The sequence below is a fragment of the Xenopus tropicalis genome, chromosome 7, assembly GCF_000004195.4.
Source record: "Xenopus tropicalis strain Nigerian chromosome 7, UCB_Xtro_10.0, whole genome shotgun sequence".
Lineage (NCBI taxonomy): Eukaryota > Metazoa > Chordata > Amphibia > Anura > Pipidae > Xenopus > Xenopus tropicalis.
This window is the reverse complement of record NC_030683.2, coordinates 81,037,678-81,062,783: the sequence shown is the minus strand read 5'-3', so window position 1 is coordinate 81,062,783 and position 25,106 is coordinate 81,037,678. Positions and strand designations below refer to the sequence as shown.

General features: G+C 36.7%; 1 protein-coding gene across 5 annotated transcripts in view; it reads right to left on the bottom strand.

The window, feature by feature from the left end:
- Positions 1-4,080: 4,080 nt before the first annotated feature.
- Positions 4,081-25,106, bottom strand: part of hyou1 (hypoxia up-regulated 1) — a 31,098-nt gene continuing 10,072 nt past the window's right edge. For 2 of the 5 annotated variants that reach the window (XM_012966717.3, XM_012966716.2), the window contains exons 7-25: positions 24,413-24,594; positions 24,002-24,117; positions 20,901-21,087; positions 19,413-19,547; positions 18,640-18,722; positions 18,406-18,538; positions 16,592-16,779; positions 16,319-16,457; positions 13,787-13,847; positions 12,620-12,702; positions 10,681-10,830; positions 9,394-9,572; positions 9,158-9,245; positions 8,573-8,695; positions 7,601-7,734; positions 7,294-7,378; positions 6,951-7,200; positions 6,698-6,784; positions 4,081-5,692 (exon numbers count right to left, since the gene is read on the bottom strand). In XM_012966717.3, the coding sequence (XP_012822171.1) occupies positions 5,634-5,692; positions 6,698-6,784; positions 6,951-7,200; positions 7,294-7,378; positions 7,601-7,734; positions 8,573-8,695; positions 9,158-9,245; positions 9,394-9,572; positions 10,681-10,830; positions 12,620-12,702; positions 13,787-13,847; positions 16,319-16,457; positions 16,592-16,779; positions 18,406-18,538; positions 18,640-18,722; positions 19,413-19,547; positions 20,901-21,087; positions 24,002-24,117; positions 24,413-24,594 (2,462 nt within the window). In that variant the 3' untranslated portion in view covers positions 4,081-5,633. 5 annotated transcript variants of the gene reach the window in all.

The window sequence follows — 25,106 nt, the reverse complement described above, 5'->3', positions numbered from 1 at the left end:
GGAAGAAGTGAGTGGGAGTTGAGGCAGGCCAGTTAAGGGGGCTTTTATAGCTGGGGGTGGGGTGTAGTAGTTCTTTTAAGGATACCCGAAACAACCCTGGAGTCTTTACAGACAAGATCGGACAAAACCCCTTTTCTGGTTTTACATTATATTGTCTGCCTCAGTCCCTCTGCCCTAGAGAAAACTGAGATTAAACTGCAGAGAGACATTCTCATGGGTCAAAAAGCATGGAAGAGGATGTCCAGTGAAAAAAATCTGAGCACACTGGCTTAATGTTCCACATAATGAAGTAATGTAACAAATGCTTTATCAAAGCATCAGATACAGCTGTCACCCCACCGCCACCACTTATTTAAACAAATTAAAAAGGCAAACAGGCAGATTTCAGAAATATAGAGAAATTTATTATTTTCCTGTGTTTTAGCAAAGATGAAACAGCACAGCCAAGGAACGTCAGTCTGATTGCAAAAAACTGGACCCATTTAACTCAAGCAGGAAGCTGTATGAAACACTGTAGAAACATAATGAGCTAGAGGGCTTGTTCAGTATAGCAACTCACAGGAATGCAGTCTCAAAGCAAAAAATGAGAAAATGCTGTGTAACTAATGCATTTATTTCTTGCATCTAAGGGCTCTGGCACACGGGGAGATTAGTCGCCTGCGACAAAACTCCCTGTTCGCAGGCGACTAATCTCCCCGAGTTGCCTTCACCTGCCATCCCACCGGCGAAAATGTAAGTCGCCGGTGGGATGGCACACACGGTGGCGCGATTTCGCGCAAATCGCAGGAAAAAGCCTCGCGAGGCAACTTCGGTGGTTTGCGCGAAATCGCGCCGCCGGTGGGATGGCAGGTGAAGGCAACTCAGGGAGATTAGTCACCCGCGAACAGGGAGTTTTGTCGCGGGCGACTAATCTCCCCGTGTGCCAGAGCCCTAAGTGTTGCCCTGACAACAAAAACTATTGCAAGTTTTTGGGTTGCTTGGGTTATAATTTTGCACTCTTCCCCATAGAGTACATATACATGAGCAGTTTTCTGTGCTTGTCATGTATTTTAAGCGCCATGTTTCATCTCACCCCGAGCATGCCAAATTGGGGGCCTTTACCTAATAATGTAGGATAAATGTTCGAAATGCAGTGAAACTATTGCACCTATGTCAAATGGATGAGGACACTGCCACAGTTTTACTGCAATTATAAGGGATTCTATGTAGTATACACCCATTGGGCTTGTTCATTACAAGCACAGAAAATTGCCTGTATGCATGTAATGCTCAATTAATTAGAGTGACCCTACGTGTCAAAATGTTTGATTTGGTCCAACCATGGTTAGTCTTATATCCCTCAGGGAGATTTAGTCATTGCGATTTTTAAAAAGCGAGTTCCAGCGACAAGTCGCTCATCTTTTCCTAACAAGCAATTACTAGAGATTTCCACAATGGAGCGATTCTATTTCCCACAAATCCAGGTGTCATATTCCCCACCCACAATTAGAAATTACATTCAGTGCAATGGGGAGATCACAGTGACTTCCCACTCCGTGGGTTTTATTTTTAGCAATTCCAATAATTTTGAATGACAATGCTTTCTTTGTACAATCGCTCGAAAAAGGGTCCCATAGCGATAGCAATAAGCAATTTGAAGTAGTATCGGTGGTTTAGGTACTGCCGATTCTCTGTATGTAGACAAAACAAGGGACTTGTCACTGGAACTCGCTTTTTAAAAATCGCAGCGACTAATCTCTCCGTGGGACATTATCCCTAAATGGTAGTGGAGTTGCTGTTGTGAATGAGGCCTAAATCTTACACATTTCTACACCTTTTTAAATTGATCATATCTTTATCTCTTAACTACCAGCAAGGCAAAGGTGCATTTTGTTGTGCAACATTGTGGGCCTGGTGAGAACAAGGGTTTTAGGAACTTTAGACAAGATCTAAAAATAGCCTATTTCTAGTTATTATGGGACATTCAGATATTTCTATACACATGTTGCACTTCTAATACTACACCCTTTTAAGTTTATGTTCACAACTATAGATATTCTTTGATATAGATATTTTTTGAAATTTAAAAAAAAAAAAATACTTTGGTATTGCCCTACTGAGTTATAACTGACCAGCCTTGGTTCACATTTCATTAATGCATCTCTTCCCCCCCCTCCGTCCCAAAAATAGCAGCATGAACTGTTTCTTTAAAGGCCTGCATAAGATATCACATTAAATAAAAATTATATATGACATCCTGAGACAGTGGCCAATTCATCTGCAAATTGCTCAGCGTTATGAACAATTAGTTTTAAAGAAAAAAGTATGGGTAACTATGCTGTACAGGTACTTTTAAAAAGGGATCCCCACCCACATTTTGTTTTCCATAATGAAAGAAAAAATTCATTTTTCAATATACATAAGTTAAAAAGGTGATTTTAAAGTTATTTGTAAATAAATAAACTACACTATTACCACCACCTCCCCCACCTTCTGCTCCACCTCAGAATTCCCCTCTATTCTAGATAAGGTCTGCCTAAGGACTATAAGCACATTATCCAAAATGTACTATTCTGTTATATTTCCACTTTCAGTAGCAATATGTTCAAGTAATTAGACACTGAAAATGTTTAATGTAATCTGGAACGTTGGTTAGAATTGCATTTGCTTCCATTAATAAAAAATAAAAATAAAAAAATTACCTTTTCCCACTAAGATGCAATATGATAGGGTGAGCAAGCTATATAGGATTTTGTATATTTAAGCATAAGTGTATACCACCTATCTATTTGCACACCACAGACTGCAAGCCCATTGTTGCATGAAGCTTTATCATGGACCATATGTCCATGTTTTTACTTTATTTATACCATAATATATGCAGGGGTACAAGTACCAGAACTTAATAGCAGTTATTTTACAGAACATTACTTGTACTAATTGCATTGCTTATTTGTCCTGAATTTAAAGGAAAACTATACCCCCAGAATAAATACTTAACCAACAGTTTATATCATGTTTATCATATTTATCATTATATCATGTTAAATGACCTAGGATTCCAGGAGGCGGACAAACTATTGGGGGTATACTACTAAAAAAAAGTATATTTTCATGAAAATGGTTTATTTATATGAAGCAGGGCATATGAATCTCTTCATGCAATATATTTTTTTTAGGGGTAGTTTTCTTTTAATTGTTAGTACATACTAAACAACCCATATTCCTAAATGAGCTTTAGAGGTTGCAAGAGCCCTGAATAACCTGCAAAATATACCCTTTTCTACAGGGCTTTTATTATCCTTTTACTCTAGAATAGGTGGTACATTATTCACTATAAAACGTTGAGCTCTGGGCCTATTAATCATTTCTGGTCTGGTTTGTCCCAACTGTTCTCGCTTATTTGTGCCACTGCATATTTACAATATTCACAGCTGCCCATATCTTACAACAATTTAATTGCTGCCCATGTTTTTAAGCAGAAAAAAAAGTGCTAAAAATAATTCCAAGCTGTTAAAAATGAATTACAGCTGACCGTTAGTGATGCCATTTGCTATTTTTTTTTTTCCAGAAAACTGCAGACATATTTTACAGAATAAAAAATCAAAGGTAATGGCAAACCCCTGCTAGAAAATCATTCTTCTTTCTATAAAACTATTGGCTTTAGCAGGTTGTAAGAAGACGGCATAATAAGATCTCGGAGTAACCATTCCACTCATTTTCCAGTGCATTATTTCTTAATTTTTAGTATACTAGTATATATTTGTGTGTATATATATATATATATATATATATATATATATATATATATATATATATATATATATATATATATATATATATATATATATATATTAGTATATTTGTAGTGCGATAGCAACAGGCTTTACACTGAAGTAAAGGCAACTTTAATGCATACATTTCCGAAGCATCTTCCCATCACCCTTTTCACTCAATTCACTAACCAATGTTTTTAATGAGTGTTCTTTGCTTTAAAAAAAAAAAAAAAAAAAAAAAAAGAACATAATTTGTTCTAATAATGATTATAACATCCTACATGATGTGCGATGAATCTACTACAAATATATTGCAGGCCACTAATATTTGTCAAATTCATGATTTAATAGTACACTATTAACTTTTATTAAGTATTCTTGTTTCTTTTTTGTCAAATTGTGTGATGTTTAATGCTCACTTCTATGCATACCAGTCCCTGATTTTTGAAAGAACAGCAGTTAGAAAATGTTTATCTACACTGAAATACTACAGATCTCTACACAGTTATTCTTTGTTTGGAGCTGAAGTCTTAACTTTTTGAGTTAGTCAGTAGTCCCTATTCAGAATTATATGATGGTTTAGTCAAAAAGCAACAGTAAAAAACATGGAGAACTACCACAAGTTTACTTTCCACTGACTACAATGACAAACACTGCAATTATCATCTGTAAACAAATACGGGTGCATTTTTGGGCAGTTGCTGAGGGCTACTTTTGCCACGTCCTTTTGTGCTCAATAGGAAACCACTTATAAAGGTGAATTATACAAAAAAAAAAAAAAAAAGACATAATTTAAAACTACCTATGTGAATTTTGATGTTTGCTCACTAATTTTTCATATAACAGTTTTTTTTTTTGTTTTTTTTTTTTTTTTTTTTTTTTATTTACCCCTTTTAGACAAAGCCAATGTTAGAAAGGGTCTAACAGAGGAAGCCAATTCTCACATCAAATAATATCAGTTCTGGATTTTAGAATGCACAATTAAAGGGGTAGTTTACATTAAATTAACTTTAGCATCCTTAGACCACGATATTCTGAAACAATTTGGTCTTCATTTTGTTTTTTTACAATGATTTTGGATTATTTATCTATTGTTCAGCTCTATGGAATTTCAGCATCTATGTAGTTGCTAGCAACTAGGCAGTAGTTGGAATGAGATACTGGAATATTAACAGGAGGCAGTGTGAACAGAATGATAAGTAATAAAAAGTAACAATAAAATTGTAGCTTCACAGAGCAACTGTTTTTTGGCTGCCGAGGTCAATAAACCCATTTGAAAGCTGGAGATAAAGGCAAATAATTAACTATTAAACAAAAAAAAATGACTACCAATTGAAAAGTAGTTAGGAACAGGACATTCTATAAGATATGAAAAAAGTTACCTTACAGGTGAACTGCCTATTTAAGTCTAAATAAACATTGAATCTGTCAGGTTTCAAACAACAATTAGATATGGCAAAAGCCATCTGATTTTTTTGGGTAACTTCCCTTTTTATCTTGGATGGAAAATGCAATGATAACCCAATATTGTATGGCAGTCTGGTAGAATTTAGAGAAATTGCCTTGCTTTTGGTATTTCTTTAGTAGCCTATTCTGTTCTGTCCAATTAGAATATTTGACAATTGATGTAAGGGTTAAATAAAAACACAACAAGCACACAAGGAACATTGTTAAAAATTCTAACAGTGCTCTTCAACAGGACAGAAATTTACATCTTCATAACAGTTTTCCAAAAAACAAAAAAGAAAAAGAAAAGAAAAAAAAAAAAGGAACAAAGAAAACAAACAGTTCTGTTGGCAGAAAACATTAAGGTCCATTACAAAAAAGTAATGTTAATAAATACGTGTGCCAACACAGGCAGACGAAGGTGAGATGCAATTATAATTCAGTCTTGTGGCTCTCGTCTGGCTTTTCTGAAGGCTTTTGTGATGTGGCATCTGTTGGCATAAGGATAAACGGTAAAGAATAGGAAATTGTTAAAAGTCTGCTAGATCAACAAAGTTTAAATTGTGGCCAGACTAAACTAAATACGTAACTAAATATACTAAATATATGAGGGGGTGATTACATTAAAACCGTATCTCATTTTTAACAAAAGCCAATCATTAGGGCTGACAAAACTTATGTATATGGACAATTTTACATTTATTTGAACAGGGAAAATAGGAGCTTTAACTGACCAAGTACAAAAGAGCTCATTTAAAAACATAGGTGTTAATCCTAGCAACAAGTCTACTACTGGTCAGAAAATAAAATCACATTATTGCTTGCTATGGGGAACTGTAATCGGAGTTTATCGGATGAAAAGAGGGATTGATATATGACAGTATATGACTGTATGACAGTGTGGTAAAGTATTACAATTTGGTCCATGAGTATGGCCTGATTAGACCAGTTCCAGGCTGTTTTTCCCAGGGGGTGTTTACATGGCTGCCATGAGGAATGGTGGGGCCCTATAAGCCTGCCTGGGCCCCCGCTCCTCCAAATCCTGACTCCAATCCATCCAAACCCAATGCCTTTAGCAAGAAGTCACACTTTTTGAGCTACTCTAGCCTTAGTTAAACAGATGAACAAAAATTATTTTGGGGTATGTATTTATTGAAAAAAATGATCTGTGTGGGGCAAAAGTAAATGAATCCTTAGGATGATCATATACTTTGAAGGTGAAATCAGAGTCTTGCAACTTCAGTGAATGGGACGACAATCAGGTGTAAGTGAGAGACCCTGGTTTTACTTAAAGAACGGGGATCCAGCAAAGCCTGATCACACAAACAACACATTTGTGGATGTGTACCATGGCTTTACAAAAGGAGTATGGGCACCTTAAGAGCATAGGAAACACTATTCCAATGCTCTTTTCAGTTCACAAGACTTATCTACAACATACTCACATCTTCCTAAATGACAAAGGCCTTAAAATTCCTGTGCGTGCCCTGGATTACCTGCTTCTGACCCTCCTAATTCTGGAATCTCGGTCTTCTCTTCTGCTACTGGTGGCTCTTTAACAGGCTCTGGATTACTGGCATTTTCTAAGAATATAAAGTAAAGGGAAAGTGTCAAAAAACGAATACAAGACCAGCAGTTTGTTTCTTGCCTTTACACAAAAAAGGCAAAACTCCAGAGTAAAGGAGAATTATAAAAGGCTAATATGTGATTATGAAAGGGACAGATGCTAGCAATGCTACCCTTTCTTACCTTGTGTACTCTCTTCTGTGGGAGGAATAATCTTTTCTTCACTTTCTGTAGCATTCTTTTCTGCATTCTCTGGTTTGGTGGTGTTATTCTTTTTCTTAGGCTTGGGTTTGGAAAATTTTGCCTTGTTGAGCAAGTATTGCACCTCCCGATCAAGCGCTCCAATCTTCATCTCAATGTCTTTAGACAAAAGCACTGGCTTCTCAGTGAGTGACAGCTTGGCCTGCTCAGCCAGAGTTTCATTCTTCCAAGTCTGGGAGAAGGGAAGATTAGAAATCCACATGAGAAATGTGCATGACACATTGCATGGTGTAATAAATTGTAAAAGCATACAGTTTCTTTTTACCCAGGTATCTGAGATCAGTTTCTCTAAAGTGCCCAACTCTACATCTGTGAAAATCTGATCATCTTCTGGGATCATTCTAGCACTCCTGTCAAAACACCAGACAGAAAAATGAATGCAGAAAGCTAGGATGGAACATACAATATTACATACATAAAATATATTAAACTAATGTTAATATTGGTTCCCCTGCTACATAAACCAACCCCCCCCCCCCCAAAAAAAAAAAACACATTTATAAAAGTTTAACATTTCCTTTTGCCACCAACCCAATCATCTTATTTTCTGTGCTCTGTTTCTTGACACTTACTTAAGGAATATGCTGGAGTGATTCAGTAAACTGTCAAGGGCTGCTAGTCGGTCAGGCCACTTTCTCCTCTCTTCCACCTTAAAGAATAAGGCCTTGCATATCTTTTTGAGTTCAGACAGCTTGTCTTTCAGTTCCTAATGGGAAAATTGAGACATTTTCTATAAACAAACATAGTGTCTTGTCTTTGTCCTCAACTAGCCACAAAATGTATTTATTTAGCAACAACAATCCTGCTTATATTAAAAAAAATCTGGCTCTTAAAACTGACTATTAAGGGACACCTTTAGAACTCAACCACTACAATATGCCTAACTAGGGAAGGGCTAACAGATCCCTTTGTTATTCACTAACTTCATTAGTTATGTGGTGGTGCACCCACTTCCTGTTCAGTTCTCTATTCAATTCAACAAGGTTGTCGGAGTGGAGAGCCTTCTGCGCATGCCTGGAGGCAGCAGGAACCAGTCTGTGAATTAGCCATTTTTTTTTTTGGATGAGAGACCTGAACAGGAAGTGGGGGCGGGGCTTCACTCTGCACAAGGAAGCAACGATAAAGAATACCTTCTGACTGAGGAACCAGGTCAGAGAGAATGCTGGGACAAAGGTAGGTAATTCTGGAGGCTGTTTAGAGTCATTTTACTCATAGAAAAAAAAAAAAAAAAGGTTTACTTATTCTTTAAGGTGCATGATTTGTTCTAACTAATTTTAAGGTCACAGAGCTAAATTGTCGACATAATTTGGATCCCCTCAGAAAAAAGGCTACCACTGGGATATAAAGCAACTACTGTATTTAGTTTAGCAGCTAACTTTTCTTGGGGTGCTGGGAGTTTGTTGGAGGGTGGCTTGACTAGATGGGTCACACAATTCTAACACACATAAAGAGGCCTCCTGGAAAAAGATAGTTTGTCAGTAATTGCTAAAAATTTAGATGTTAAGGGAAAGTGGAGTGATTTTTAGCACAGGGTGCAATTTTACCTTGGTGATTGCTGCATACCCCTCTTCTTCAAGCCAGGTAGAAGCCTGGCTTAATTTAGCAGAGATTTCTTCTCTTTGTTCAGTTGTGGAGACCTGTTTAAACTCATCTTGGTTGAGTTTATCCTGTAGGAAAAGATGCAAGTTCTAAGAAAGCATTTCCATATATTATTACAATAATTAAAGGCAAACAATACCGTACATTTATACATTTTAAACAGCATAGTTTTTTTGTGCCAGCACCAGTGAGAACTAGTGCTGCAACAGTTTGGCTTCTGTGCTTGCACCCACTTTTTCTTGTGAAGCTTGCATTGGCTACGAGCTCTTAAAATAAAGACCGCACTGGCCTCAAAAATGTAGAAGGGGAGCTACCAATGAATGTGCACTAGGTCATTCTAGACCAGGTTTCTTTTCAGAGAAGAGAAGTACCAAAACAAGCTGCTTAGAGGGATATACAGAAGACTAATTTAATCAATTAAATGTTATTAATGTAATTAGATTTATTAAGTCCCATGTTTCAGTAAGATGGAATTTATTACACTTTACTTTGTGGCATCTAAGAAGAATTAACATTTTTAAAAGCCATACCTGGGTCTCAAAAATAAATGCTTCTAAACTGTTTGCTGCCTTTTCTCGCTCATGCTTATTGAGGTCTCTTTCTGTCAGGTCCTGAAGTCTGTAGCAAGAATACACAAATATAATTTAACAATAATTTAATAGATGATTAAAATAAAAAGGCCTATAATTAACACAGTAAGAACTTGAAGTAATAACTTCAAGTTGCCTTTCTATTTTAATTTTGCTGCTTCAGTTTTGTTACTTACTTTTTTGAAGCTTTCTTTAGCTCTTCCTCTGAAAAATCTGGAATATCATTTAATGTCTGTTCTACACCAATATCATCCACCAACTTTTGCTTCTTAGGTGCTGTGTGTTTCTTGGCATCTACCTCTGGGGCCTTTGCAGAGGCTTCTTCTTTACCAGTCTCCTGTTTTTCCTTTTCCTCCTAAATTAAAAAATACATTTATTAAGTGTTTAATAAAAAAAAAAAAAAATGTTTTAGTAATCATAGATTTTTTTTTTTACTTTAAAACTGCAGATTTTTTTTAACTTTTTTTATTAAGCAGAAAAATCATATTTATGAAATTATTTTCTGGCTAACATTAACATTGCTCTTTACTTGTATCTTAACTTTCTGTAAAAGAACAATTCGAAAATATCGCAGTAGTACCATAATCCCAGGAAAATTAGAAAAGAAAAAAGAAAAACAAATGGGAAGTAGAAGAAAGTATAGTAATAAAGTGAAAAGGTTATACTTATTCAGTGAAAAGGTTAAACTTATTCAGACACCAGGTTTGCCTTCTAAAGGTCAAGAGGGGGGTTATTGGGTAGTAAAACCTTTTGTTTTAGCCTCTTAATGTGAATCTGCCGTCAGATGCTTTGTAACATGTTTTTGTCTTGGTGTGGTAAGGTAAGGTTCCCAGACCTTTTCAAAATGTTCTTGTTTATTTTTGTTCCTGGCTGCCATTTTTTCCATTGCTGCTCTCATGTCCAAACCTTGTATAATTTGATGCATATCATAAGGGCCTCCAGTTTTCCAGTGTTTTGCGATATGTGTTGTAGTTGTGTTGAATATGTGAAATAAAAGTTTTTTTCTGGGGAGCAGAAGTATTTTGTGTGAAATGTAAGAGTAACGCTGTCTCTGGTTTGTTTTTTAACGGCCGTTGAATGTCTTTTGTGTAATCATACATTTTTTAAAGTATTCTTCCACTAAGTCAGTAGACAATTATAATAGGAAATATATTTATACTAACAAATATTTTAAAAATACAATTATACATGCACATATGACCACAGTTAGGATTATCTTGCTGTATAACCAGTGTTCTGGTATATTATCTCACGTAGCAATTAGGCAGGAGTGTTTTTTTGTTTGTTTGTTTTTTTTCAAAAAGCTGAACTTGATGGACATGTGCCTTTTTTCAATCTAATTTACTATGTTACAATATCACAGCTGGCACCAGTTAAAAATTAAGTCACTTATAAATAGCATCTGTTGAGTCACAACATGTTCTTTAGCAAGGCTGTTTTATTTGGAACATTTATATATTTACCTGAGGCTCAGACTTTTCTTCTTCTTTTTTTCCTTCCTCTTCCTCATTTGTTGCTGTGGTGCCTTTTTCTTTATCCTTCTGTTTATCAGCTGCATCTGCAGACTCCTGCTCTTCTTCTTTTGTGGGTTCAGTTGGCACCTCATCTTCTTCCTGTGAGATGATAAAGCTGCAGTTATAATGGTCAAGATGAATACACATAGAAAAGGTTTGCCGGTTATCCTCCATGCATTGTCATAATACTTCTCAGATAGAAGTAGAGGAAATGCATTTAGGTCCAAGTTATTAAAAGCAGCCAGTACAAGGCTATGAAAGATAAAGATACAAGATGTAGTATTCACTACAACTAACTTTTTTTTTGGGCTTGAAATTATAAAGATTATATATATATATATATATATATATATATATATATATATTAAATCTTTTGCATTATAAATGGGAGAGTGCCTTATGTGGGGGTTCAGCCATAGAAGGGCCAAGATGTAAGACTATTTGTATCCAATCTAGAGTTGCATTGTGATGGAACCAATCTGAGATCGAGTTGCCGACAGCAGCTTGTAGACTAGACTATAGATCAGGCATTCCAAATCATATGTTTTGTTATAAAGATTTTGGCAAGTATGCCTCAGTGCATACAATACTCAATCTTTAAATCCCTCCAAAGAGACCTATCACCCCATCTCTTGATGAGGACGACTGGGAAGAAATATCAGATACTATGGACACCTTTAAAAACAAAATAAGGACTGTTTGTCCATATTTTGCAATACATTTAAGATAGCCAACTATATCAGAGCCAAACCTGTTCTGGGCAGTTATTTGCTGCCAAAGTATGTAAACGTTCGACCCACATGAAATTAGATAAGGTTAAAAAAAATGAAAATAGTTATCTGAGCTACTACTGCGAAATGACCACATACAGAAATACCTAGGCAATATTTGCAAAAATGCGGTAAGAAGATTTAAACAATTGAGATTTTTAGCATAGGTATATGCAGGCATAAGGACTCAACTATAATTTGACCAATGTTTTATCTTATCTGGAAACCCGGTATCCAGAAAGCTCCAAATTACAGATTGGCCATCTTCCATAGACTCTATTGTAATCAAATAATTCCAATTTTTAAGAATTTTCTCTGTAAAAACAGTACCTTGTACTTGATCCCAGATCAGCTCCCCATATCCTGGATAACATTCTGGATAACAGGTCCCATACCTTTTTCCAGTCTCCCCCTTCTATTTTTGATGCTGATCTCCAACCACCCCCTTCCAAATACATACTTCCCAGCTGATGTACCATCCTTTGCCATAAGTGCTTCCAAATTCCCTTATAGCTTCTTTTCTCCCAATTCTTTTTTCTATTCCATTCACCTTTCAACAACCTTTACATCTGTCCTTCCACCCCCAACCCCTAGTAAATCCTCTTTTGCACTCCTTACCACCTACTTCCTAAATCTGTGGAGCACTTTAAGACACATTCTGATTATTTAAGTAACACCAAATTACACCTTTACAAAGCTTATTGTTTTCACACAGTAAGTCACAAGTGTTGTCGTTTTTTCCATTGTTATAAAAATTGCATAAAAAAACAAAAACACCAAACTTCCTTCCAAACCCATTAAAGACTATTTTCAGAAAGTTACTTAGATAAATGTTGAAGTGTAGCACAGAACAACAAAAATGTTAAAACTAATATTTAATACACCCATGAAATAGTTACAAATATTCCTATAGCTTAAAACATGTATGCAAAACATGTGAGAGGGGTCACTCATCATGTAAGCAAAGTATTCTATTGCACACTCTCTGAGATACAGCATAATCTTAGTCAGTAGGAAACTACAAATTGGTATTCACTATGGCAGCTTTAATAAGAGTGACCAAATTAATTATGTTCCAGTGCACTAATAGTCTTCATAAATGCAAACAGATAACTTACTTGGACAGAGTCTGTAGCATTTTCTTTAGTCTCAGGGACAGAACTTCCACCTCCAAACAGGCTGGATATTGTATTTCCAAGTTCTGAAGATAAACAAAAGCAGTATTGAATATGATTTAGGTAACAGCAACTGGTAATGCAAAACCAACAGCAACTCTGAAAACTAAGATTACTGTACAACAATGTACTTTAGACTGTATTTAATAGCATCACTTCAAGGGGATCAAAATCTAAAAAAATGACTATGTAAACTTACAAAGGATGCTTCTCTGACTATTGCAATAACAATGCTGATCTGAATTCTGCTTGGGGTGACTGCACCCGCTATTAGTGCTTGTTAGGCAATCATGGATGCATATTAGACTAAATCCATGATTGCTCACTGAACACCACCTTTGCTAGTTACAATAACAAACCTCAAAATGTATCTAAATAAAGAGGGCACTGCTATTTTAGGTTAGACTGTGACAAAAGAGAAAGGTAAATAATTTAGAATCAACAAAAGCTGAAAACATCTTCAGAATACTTTTATATATCACACACTAAGGGACACATTCATTAAAGTATGACAGGTCCGATTACAAAAAATTCGCATTTTTTCTAAAGTTTTTCAACTTGTGTATTTTCTCCGATATTTTTGTTAATTTGTTCGACTTTTTTGTACTTCGCACCGAGTACAAAAGTTTTGCGATTCATTTAAAACATCAGTATCGTGACTTTCCTTTGGTCAGGTTGGAGCTGCAGAGTGCCATTGAGTCCTATATGGGAGGCTTCCAAAAACATGCACTGAAGGTTCAAAGTCAGGAAGAGTTTTGCGCCATTTACAATCATTGGGATACACTAATTTTGTGACTTTCGGATCGCCAATTGTAAATGATCATTTCAATACGAAAATTTCAGAACTTTTCGGATCGTAAGTACGAAATCTTTGTATTCAAACAAACTGAATTTTCGTGATTTTCGTTTTTTTGCAATCATCAGAAATTATTGGATTTCGTGATTTGGATTCATACTTTAATGAATGTGCCATAAAGGTTAATAGTAAAATTAACAATCTCTTTTATAAAGTCCACTCTTTGCATATTTTGCTTTACTAAATTATATTAGCCTCAGTGGGGTTTTCAATAGAATATATAAAGATGGCCAGAATATATAAAAGCCACTTACTTGTTAAGGTAGATTCCTGTTCTGGCTTCTCATCAACAACAGTCTCAAATACAGCTTCAACCTGCACACAAAATATAATAAATTACAATAAAGGTAGGAACCCACAGAGTGAGTTCCTCGCCTGCGATAGATCTCTGCCAGAGCAGGCAGGTAACCGCCTCCGAAAAGGCTCTCCAACAGCAAAGGAAAGCCCTTTGCATCGCTTCAGTTTCCAAAGTCACGCAAAGTTGCCTGCAGGAGGAAACTTTGAACAACTTCGGATTACTGAAGTGATGAGAAGGGATTTCTACCGGTGATTTCTTTTCAGAGTGGTTACTCGCCTGCGATTGTAAGCAAGTAACTTGCTCCGTGGGTTCTTGCCCTAAGTTTGCGGTCCTGGGTTTCTCATAACATAAGTCATGGCTGAGATTTTGGGCTTTCATTACAGCGAGTAAGTTACAACTTACAAAAGGATTGTAAGTACATTTTAATGTAAACTTTTAGTATATTATAAAGTCTGTTCTGCCTACTTCTAGACCAAGTTGATTAAAAAAAGGGCTGCACACTCCCTTGGTCAAAATTAAAAAGAATTAATTTGTCAAAAATACATTGGGGTATGGATTATACACTGCTTTGACGTGGTTCCCCAGGAAAAGTAAAAATCAGGGTTCTACTGTAGATCATAAACACTTAAAGGGGACATATGCTTCACATTTTTTTACTTAGTCTAATATATTTATACCTTTTAGATCCAGTTTCTCCCAAACCACCCCAAATCAGGTCAAGCACTGCCTCTTTAGGTCACCTCTACTGGAAGTTTAGTAAAGTCACTGACTTTTTCTCATTAGTATAACCTAGAGATGTCAGTAAGTGACAAGCAGAGCTCTGCAATAGAAGCCCAAGTCTGTCCCCCCTTGTTTCTCTGCTCACCACCTAACTAAAGTCTAAGGGGTATATTTATCATGCTGTGTAAAAAATGGAGTGAAGCATTACTGGTGATGTTGCCCAGGGCAACCAACAGTTGGAAAACCTAAGCAAAGCATCTGATTGGCTGTTATAAACAACATCAGTGGTGATGTTTTACTCCACTTTTTAAACAGCATGATAAATATACTTCTAAAGGTGGCCACACACGTGGCGATCTGGCGATGGTCGCACAAAACATCGTCAGATCCGCCACACACCGTCAGGGCTGAAACAGCAGATAAGGAGGTAGAAACAATAGGATTTCTACCTCCTTCTGCCGATTCAGCCCTGACGGCAGATTTTGCTCAGGTGCCTTCTATGGCGCCCGGTCAAAATTTTCTGACCTAGCCGATCGCGAGTCAACCGATATCAGCAGCCTCCTGCGATACCAGTCGACTCGCCGACTTGCCATACACGCACCGAATATCATATGAAACAAGGTTTCGTACGATATTATCGGTGCGTGTATGGCCAGCTTAAGTCTTAAACTGTGACAGTCTACTGCTCAGTTAGAGAAGCTGCAACTTTTCTCTGAAGTTAAAATTCTATTGTATCCCATTATGAGCTTTCATTCTCAGCAGTCTGAATGACTAATTCCAGCCAAGGGTGCATGCAGTTCTTATTCTAGAACAGTTGGTAGTGTTCCACCAGCTCAGACAGGGGTATCCTCATTATCCTATATCACAGAATGTGGCCCTTCAGCTGTCTCTGTATAACTACCTCCAGCCCAGCATTTGCCATATATGAACTATTTTGCTTGGTATTTCTGTTGGGATTAAAATTCTCACACTTAACTAAACCAATGTATGCAAGTAGAATATGAAGAATGTCCTAAGCATGCTCTATGGTATACATAATATGAATTTTTCATTTTGTGAAGGAAATGACCTATTTTATACCACTATGCAAAAAGTATCCCTCAATCCAAAGTAGGAAACGGAGATTAACCTTTTAAGATAAATGAAAGAAAGATAAACCCCCAAATGGAAATGGGGTACACATTTTCCATTTCTCATATCTCAGCAACTATTCACATTTTAAAAATACTGACAAGAAAACTAGAGGATTCCACTCCCATTTACACTGTAAAACCCCCCGGTGTCTCCCCACTTTCCTCTATCACATCTTGAACATCTCAGCTCAGTAGAATGATGGATTCAATATCCCGTAACTGCTGCCAGACTCACGCTCATACTTTGTAATGTTGTACCTACTGTAATGTCTGTAACAAACCTTAAAGATAGACCTGAATAAGAAAGACCAGCATAATTTTTTATTGTAATGTTAAATGTGTTATTTTATGTTTTTGTTTGTATGAAAATCAATAAAATACACCTTTCAAAAAAAAAAAAAAAAAAAAAAAACTGACAAGAAAAGTAACCATTTGGTTATATTAACCTAGTAAGTAATGGGTTTATTGGACCATTTATTTTGTTCTTAAAAATTTGTAGGTGGACATTTCAGCTACAGGTTGACAACAACTACCAAATACTAAACAAAATGCCACAAGTTATGGGGCTAAAAAGGTTTAAGAAATCCAATAAAACATAGCCTACACTATGCAGAATCTACTTCAGCTTAACTTACCCTGTCAAGAGTAAGAAGTCCACTTTCATCCATGTTAAAGTGAGCCTTGATGCCTTTGGACTCATAGTCTGATCTTTTCTGGAAGCTCTCTCCAACTCCATTTAACTTTACAGTGGTAAGATTTAAAGATCCGAAAACCCTGTCATCAAAAGTCATGTCATAATAAAGTCATAAGATAACAGAAAGAACTACAGACTACAGAACTGTTAATCTTTCATAACTAAATAGTACTCCCAAAAACCTATGCCCAAAGTGAGCATTAATGGAACTCACTTTAAATCATCAGGCCCCAGGTAGCTTAGATCTCCATAATTTATACTGAAAGCAAAGTTATCTGTATATCTGTTAAAGGTGATAACTTTACGTTGGGGGTATGGAGCCAGCCGCTGAAAAAGAATTCGCTTATTGTGCTTTAGACTTTTGCTGTGATCCTCCTCTTCCACCTCACGGGTGAATTCGACCTTAATTGAAAAGAAAACATTTTTAGAGCTATTGACCAAACATAAGAAATCTGATATACTTCATGGGAATTTGACCAGTGGAGGCCTCAGTAAATTAAGTGAAAGCCCATTAAAGGATATATTGTTTTAGTTCATTGCTTGTTCATTTTTCTCACATAAAAACTGATGCAAAGACTCCAATAAACATTCACGGATTCTCCTTTTAAACAGAAAATAGTTGCATATTACACAAATTATATGGTGCACACAATGTTTTAGGTGCAATGATGAATGTATAGCATTTTATTCAGCAACTCTACAGTGTGAATTTTCAGCAGCTATCTGGTTACTAGAGACCTGCTTATCCTAGCAACCAGTCCAGAGGTTTGAATGAGAAACTGGAAAATGAATAGGAAAGGACCTAGATAGAAAGATTAAATATCAATAACAATCAGTCTCCTAAGCAATCATTTTTTGGCTGCTGAGGTCAGTGACCCCTAACTGACAGCCGGAAAGAGGTAGAAGAAGAAGACAAATAATTATAATAATAAACTGAAGACCAATTAAAAAGTTGCAAAGAAAAGGACATTCAATAACAAACTAAAAAGTTAACTTATAGGTGAACACCCACTTTAAAGTGGACCATCATTCTAAGAAATAATTCCAAAATTCTTTTTTTTTATGCTAGTCAAGCAAGTAAAATATACTTACACGGAACTGCTTAAATATGCAGTTCCGTGCCAAAATCCACTCCATGTGCCTGCAATGGCTCTGGGTGCAGACACATCAAATATCTTTTAGGAGCATAGGGGAGGATTATTGGACAGCGTGTGCATGCACATCAAGAAGCTTTTAGGAGTATAGGGGTGAACTCTCGGCCTATGTTTATCTACAGGTTGAGAATCTACCAGGTGTGGCAGTAGCCTAAAGGCAATGGCTATTTGAGCAGCCATACTTGGACCTGAAAAGTCCATGTATGGACCTGAGAAGTGAATGAATAAGTGCTTACAGACAATTGCCTTAGAAAGCGATGGAGAGTAAAGTGGCATGCTGTTAAAGGGAAAGGAAAGATATAATCATTGGGCAGTGCTAATTTGTTATGTATCCCCCTCCCAATTAATATAGTTGCTTACCTGACACGCAGGCCTGTACTCCTGTTTGTTGAAATCTACAACAGCCCAAAGTACTAAGCTAGGAGCTCTATATCACCATCTTCTCTCTCCCATGACCCCCTGTGGCCTCTGTGTTTGTATGCACATGCAGTTGAATAAAAAGCTTAACTTTGAAGGAAAAAAAACTGGCATTCTACTCTACTGCGTATGAGCACCCAAGTTGAGGCTTCAGAGAAGATCCAAGAACAGGAAGGTGCTTAGTGTAGTAACCCAGAATAGTGCAGGTTTTAGTAAACAGGAGCACTGGCCCAATGCCCTGGGGATTATAATCACTAGAGGGTGCACTGCCTTATGGCACCCCCCCTTTCACCAGTAATTACGTCTTTCCTTCACCTTTAAGGTTCAGTGGCAATGACAAGCACATTTAACATAAGGAATGCATTTGGACATTTCCCATTAATACCAAATTAGGTATATTCTTATTTGACAAAAAAGAGCATGTACACAATTAATACTCATTACATTGCAGTCTAACCTGTATTGGGAAAATGGCTGCATCTCTGACTATAAATGGCTTCACTTTGAAGGCTTTACTGAGTGCAGCTGCTTGATAAACAGCACCCATGGCTGCTGCCTCATCTGCATTTATGTTTTTGCCTAGTTCTTCTCTGCAACAAACAGAACAGAGTTAAAATAAATTAAAAAAAAAGCAGGGATGAATAACATTTACTAGGATAAAACTTTCAAAATTAGTTTTGATAATACTCACTTTCCAACTACTTTGAGCAGTAACTCCTGTACTTTGGGTACACGGGTAGCCCCTCCTACTAAGATTACTTGATCAATTTCCTCCTGTAGTGGGGGAAAAAAGGTTTATGTGGAAGACAGAGGAAGCACATAATTTGCACATTTTAAAGGGAGCACTTCATCACATTTCATTTTTCTGGTTCCTGAAAACCTTGAGTTATACTAAGAATGGTGATAAGTATTTATCAATGTAAGTAATAGAGGAAAGTATACAGTATGAATGTTGACAGTAAGCATTCATTATTTATACATAATTGAAATATAAAAGCATAGAACATGCAATTTATTCTTTCCATATCTGAAAATCTGAGAGCTGCTTGCCACTGAAGAAAATTTTTACATAGAACTGAATAAAATATTAGTATGACATTACACTTAAAGCTTTCCATATATGGTTCGATATTGGAACATCTAATGTTTGAATAAACCATGTTCACTTATTTTTTCTAAACCCCCCCCCCCCAAAAAAAAATTACAAAAAAGGATATATATTTGGTACTCAATGTTCCGTAAGCACCATGCATGGGGCAAATGAAATCCTAATAGACAGCTATTAAGATTGTGGAGCTGGTTGAACCTACGCTAGAAAGACAAAATTAGGTAAATCTACCTTATTCTGTCTACAGCAGGTTCTATGCTGCCATCATCTTAATGCTTTTTTAGAAATAAATATGATATGGTATTGACAGTAGGTAGACAAAAGGGTAAATATATAAAAATATTCTGCCTTCTCACCATTTTCATCTCTGCACTGGACAGAGCATGCTGGACAGGAGCAGAAACTCTATTAAAGAGATCAGCACATAGGTCCTCCAATTCCTGACGAGTAACCTTGGCTTTGAAGTCAATATCATCCATAAGACCTTCGATCTATACATAAGATAAGGTCAGAGATTACTTTATACTATTATAGCAGAACAACACTTCAGATCTAAACAAATCTTGTGTCTTGTTTCTTTGGCTAACTCTACTTATAATTATGCTTGAAAATGTGCAAGTAGTATGTACACAATGCTATAATGTTTACATGACCTTATCGCTTTGGCTTTCTGAAGTCGCACAAAGTATCCTCCTGTAGGCAACTTCATGTTACTTCGGAATGCAGAAGTGATGTTGTTGCCAGTGGAAAGACATTTTGGAGAGGTTAGTCACCTGCAGTAGCAGAGATATATCTGCCTAAATGTGCGGTTACATTCTGAATGACCATATATAAGAATAATAATAAAAAGAGATGTAACACAGGCACTTTTAGGTAGATATGTCTCTGCTACCGCAGGTTACTAACCTCTCCAAAAATGTCTTTCCACTGGCAACGACATCACTTCTGCTTTCCAAAGTAACGTTAAGCTGTGCCTGCAGGAGGATACTTTGTGCGACTTCAGAAAGACTGATAATTGTCTCTATGTGTGTTTAAGCAGAGTCAGTCCTCAGTATTGTCTATGGCAGGGTATTGTTTTTTTGTTATTTAGTAGCCGCAACAAGTAGCTGGCTACCAGTAGCACCATATGTTATAGCCCTTAATTCCTTTTGCTACATTTCCAGCCCTTATTGTGGTATGGAAATAGCAAAGCTAATACAAGTTCTATACTTTCCTTGCAGTCTGATTACATTAACAAGGAACAGCCCAGGAAAAGTTGTGCAGTGTGTGAAATATCAACTTATTCCAGCTCTATTTCAAACAAACCTAATCTGCTCAGTTGTAGAAGTGTCTAAACACAAAAGATTAAAAGATTTAGGTAAATAAATTGTCTATTTTTTGTGGTTTCTGGAATATTAACAGTTTTAGACTGCTAAAGTTCACGCTTTCAGTTAAACAGCTCTTTGAAGGTCAGAATGGCAGCAACTTTAACTATCTATATACCTTCTGTATTTGGTTTACCCTAGTGTCGCTGACTAACTGAAGCGCACTAAATTTATATGAAATTATTTTTTTTTCTGTTCAGGGGCCCCCTTTCAGTTACAATTCCCTATTATTCACATATATCTGCATCCAGGACTCACTATTGTAATTCATGGATGTGATACAGTTTGGTGCAAGACAATGACACTCTGATGCATGAAAAATGCGTTCTATACCTTAAGCAAAGAAAATATTATACTTATGCAGCAGGAATACTCAGCTGCTTTACATTGTACTTGTGTTTACATATTGCCCAACTGTAGTGCAATATGTGCAATATATTGCCCAACTGTGCATGCATATTATAAAATCAGATGCCGTACTTGTGCCATATGGTCATTGTTTGCACTAAGGATGGTCTTTACACGATTGGCCTCTTTAAGCAACTTGCTCATTGCTCTTTGATTTTCTCGAACGTCCTTTTTAGATTTCTTCTGCTCATTGAAGAGTTTGGCCAAGTGATCCCGGAGTCGTAGATCCATTTCTATGCCACCAAGCGTGCGATCAAATCTAAAAAATGAAAGTAAAATGCCCTGTTTTTTTTATACAGGTATGGGACCCGTTATTCAGAATGCTTGGGACCTGGGGTTTTTCCAGATAAGGGGTCTTTTTGTAATTTGGATATCCTACCTAAAGTTTGCTAAAAAAAAAAAAAAATATTTAAACCGTAATTAAACCCTCTAGGAATGTTTTGGCTCCAATAAGGATAATTATATCTTAGTTGGGATCAAGTACAAGGTACTGTTTTATGATTACAGAGAAAAAGGAAATCATTTTTAATAGTGCTGGGCGGTATACCGGTTTAACCGGTATACCGTTTTTTTTTTAAAAAACCGGTATGAGTTTTAAACATACCGCTATACCGGTATGTGCGCCTCCTGCTGTTTTTCTCCAATCACATCCGGGTTGCGCCCATGCGTACGTGACGTCGGCGCGCATGTGACGTCAGCGCGCACGCGACGTCGCTAGGACGCATCGCTGGAGCTGGAGGAACCACAAGTTGGGTAAGTTCTGCTGGGGGGTTGGGGTGGCTGGGGGGGTTGTGGTTGGTGTTGGGGTTGTTGGGGGGGGGGGGCTGGGGTGGTTGTTGGGGGGGGCTGGGGGGGCCACTAATATTTATTATTTATTTTTTATTTATATACCGTCAAATACCGTGATACCGATATAATTTTGAAAAATACCGTGATATAAATTTTTGGTCATACCGCCCAGCTCTAATTTTTAAAAATGTGACTTATTTGATTAAAATGGAGTATATGGGAGATGGCCTTTCATAATTCGGAACTTTCTGGATAATGGGTTTCCGGATAAGGGGTCAGATACCTGTACTGCAGTAAGTTTAACTTTTGTTTGTGAAATTCCAATTGACTCATCATATAGTTAAAATCTGTGTTTTAACTTATCAGATTCATTCACTATATTCAGCTCATGTCAGAGGTAACATGGAAATCTGCATAGGAAAAGTATATAGCTGTGGCAATATACTGACAGTTACTGTACATTCTATACACAAAAAAAGTAACTATAGCCAGTCACCACTTATTTGTCTGCAGAGAGTTAAGATCCCAGATTTTATACCCATTGGTATTAAGATGCTGAGCTTCTGAAACATTTAATGTATCTCATGCAGAGCTTTTTTTTTTTACCACCACATAGCACCAAAATGGGAACAACAAGTGAAATTGTGCTGTGTTGGTAACAAAGCTGGTAGCGTGATGCACTAGTCTAGTGTATTAGCCTATGTGATGGGACGATCTTTCTGTATGATCTCACACAGAACTTTGGTGAACATATTAGTTTCCTTCTGTGTGTATATCAAATTTTGCCATGGGGAAGGGGTGTGGATTTGGGACACAGGAAAAATGCAGATTTTTAGATAAGCACACTGACAAATATAATTATCAACCATGAAATAATAATTGTACACTATTGGGCACTCTTCAAAATGTGAGCTTGCTTAATAAATTATATCTAACCCGTTTCTATTCATTCCTATGGGATTTTAAAAAGTGTATTTATCAGTTGATGAACTCTGCTTTTCAAACTCCCATAGGAATGAACAAAATGTGGTTGATTTTTTTTTATTTACTAAGCTCTAAACTCACATTTCCATTATGATATAAATATATAACCACCTGACATGAAAATATGGTATCTTGACTAAAGGGTTGATCATTAAGCTTAAATTTACTTATACTTACTTATTATCATATATTTTATGATAATTTAACAAACAAGGTTTACAACTGGAGAATACTATAGGTGTCCACATACAACCCGACCCATTGCTAATAAACCAGGTTACTAATCTGACCCCCACCAGGGCTATAAGAACTCTCCTGGCCATAGTACTCACTGTAGCTAAGGAATGCATTGTTATGAATTGGAAAGCTTGGACCCCCCATCACTGTGGCTATGGCAGAATCAGGTTAACCATACAATTACATTATACAAAATAATCTATGCAAGAAGGGGCTGCCCAGACAAATTTGGTTAAGTGTGGGACTCTTGGCTAAATGCCAAGCCGAATATAAGCCACTAAATGCCTGGGTAGTGTGGGTGAAAGTAGACTCTCAGGCTTTCTTTCTCCCCCAATTCATAATATACCCGAACATGGGTGTTAACTCAGCAGTACCCTCTTTGGGTTGATTTTTGTGCATAAATTACTAATAAAAGATATGATTCTCTTATACCCTAACTTCCCCTCTCCCTCTTTAATCCTTTGTTTCCCTCCCCCATTGGTATAAAATAAAGACATATACCCCAGAATAGCCTGAGGACCATTCTCACCTCAATATCAACAATACTGATAACGCAAGGTATGACTGCGGTCTCTCCCTCAAGGAACAATTAGGGCAGTGGCACACGTGGAGATTAGTTGCCCGCAATAAATCTTGTTACCGCGGGCGACTAATGTTCCTTGCAATACCATCCCACTGGCAAAAATGCAAATCGCTTGTGGGATTGCATACGCGTTGCTTCAGTTTCCCAAAGTCGCCTGAAGTTTCCTTGGGAGTGACGCGTATGACATCCCACCGACTATTTACATTCTTGCCAGTGGAATGCCATGTCAAGGAGATTAATAACCCGCGGTAACGAAGATTTACTGCGGCAATTAATCTCCACGTGTGTCACTGCCCTTTCAACAAAACGCAAGTGTGTTTGTGCGATATGTAAATTTTATTTGAATTGGTTTACTCAAAATGTATCTGTACAATCGCAATGTTTATTAAAAATGCACTGTTTGCATATATACTATTCAATAACAAAACAAAAAAGGGGGGTTTACAATTGGCTGCCATCACAATGCAAACAAATTAATATTTTAAAATACCTCAGCAAAACAAATATACACCAGCAGCCGACTTCTTAGAAAGAAATAATTAAAAAAACACTGCACAGAAAAGCTCAATATCCCTCTTACCCTACTCCTCGAATTTGCAGCTGGGGTTGCATTCCAGAATCTTTAGTCTTTACAGATTGATATGTCACAATGGTGCAGATTGTACTCCTGGAGCCCATTTCATAAAACATTATGTTCTAAACAGAAGAGAGTATGAAAATAATGGTAATGAAAGAAATGTCTTATATTATAACTTGCACATTAAAACCATTTTGATTATTTAAATAAGCACAGAAAGCATAGGGAGACAATCATCATAATGTAGGGAATCTCTGAAGAGGCATTTAGAAGGCTACAAGAAAATCACCAAAAAAAGAAGGTGGAAAATGATAATAAAACAGTAAGATCAAAGGCAGGCAGAAAATTAGAAACAAAAAGTGAAAGTAATTGAAATGGGGATATAAACAAAAAAAAGATTATAAGTGCACAGACCTGCGCTGTGGCGTTGATATCTTTCCTGCGGAACACGCCATAATTTAAGGCTACTGCTGTGTTATCATTAATAAGCTGAAGGACCTTGAGATCAGAGAGTTGGGCTGCCTGCAGGACTGCTCTGCGCTCTGCCTGATTAAAGAAGGCAGGCACCGTGATCACTACATCCTTTACAGGCTGCTCTGTAGAAAACATGTCAAACACGGGGTAAGCAATGTATTTAATATGTTGTCAGGTAAAATTAACAAAAAATAAACATCGCTAACAATTTGTACATTAATATACTGCTTTAAAGTAAGTAAATTAAATGCTTGAAAAATAAATCCCTTACAAAATGTAAAAATAAACTTTGCAATATTACTATAATTATAATCATCCTAAATGTCATTGACATTGGCCTTTGCCCTGTGGATTTTATAAATTAAGGACTCCAATTAATTATCTGTAGAGAATTCCCTGGCATAATCAAATCTAGTACCCCAAATGTTAAAAGGCAACAGTGCTAAGCACTGCACTGCAGTGGGAGCCAATTGGATTTCCCAAGACTTAATTTTTATTTCTTCTATAACAGCGGCATAACAAAGAAGTAGAGCTGGGGGGCTTTTTGCAGCATTTCTAGCCTTTTTTTTTTGCCAATTGATGGAAAAATTTACACATGCTTTATGCAGCAGTCAGTTAACTGAGCTTAGGGAAC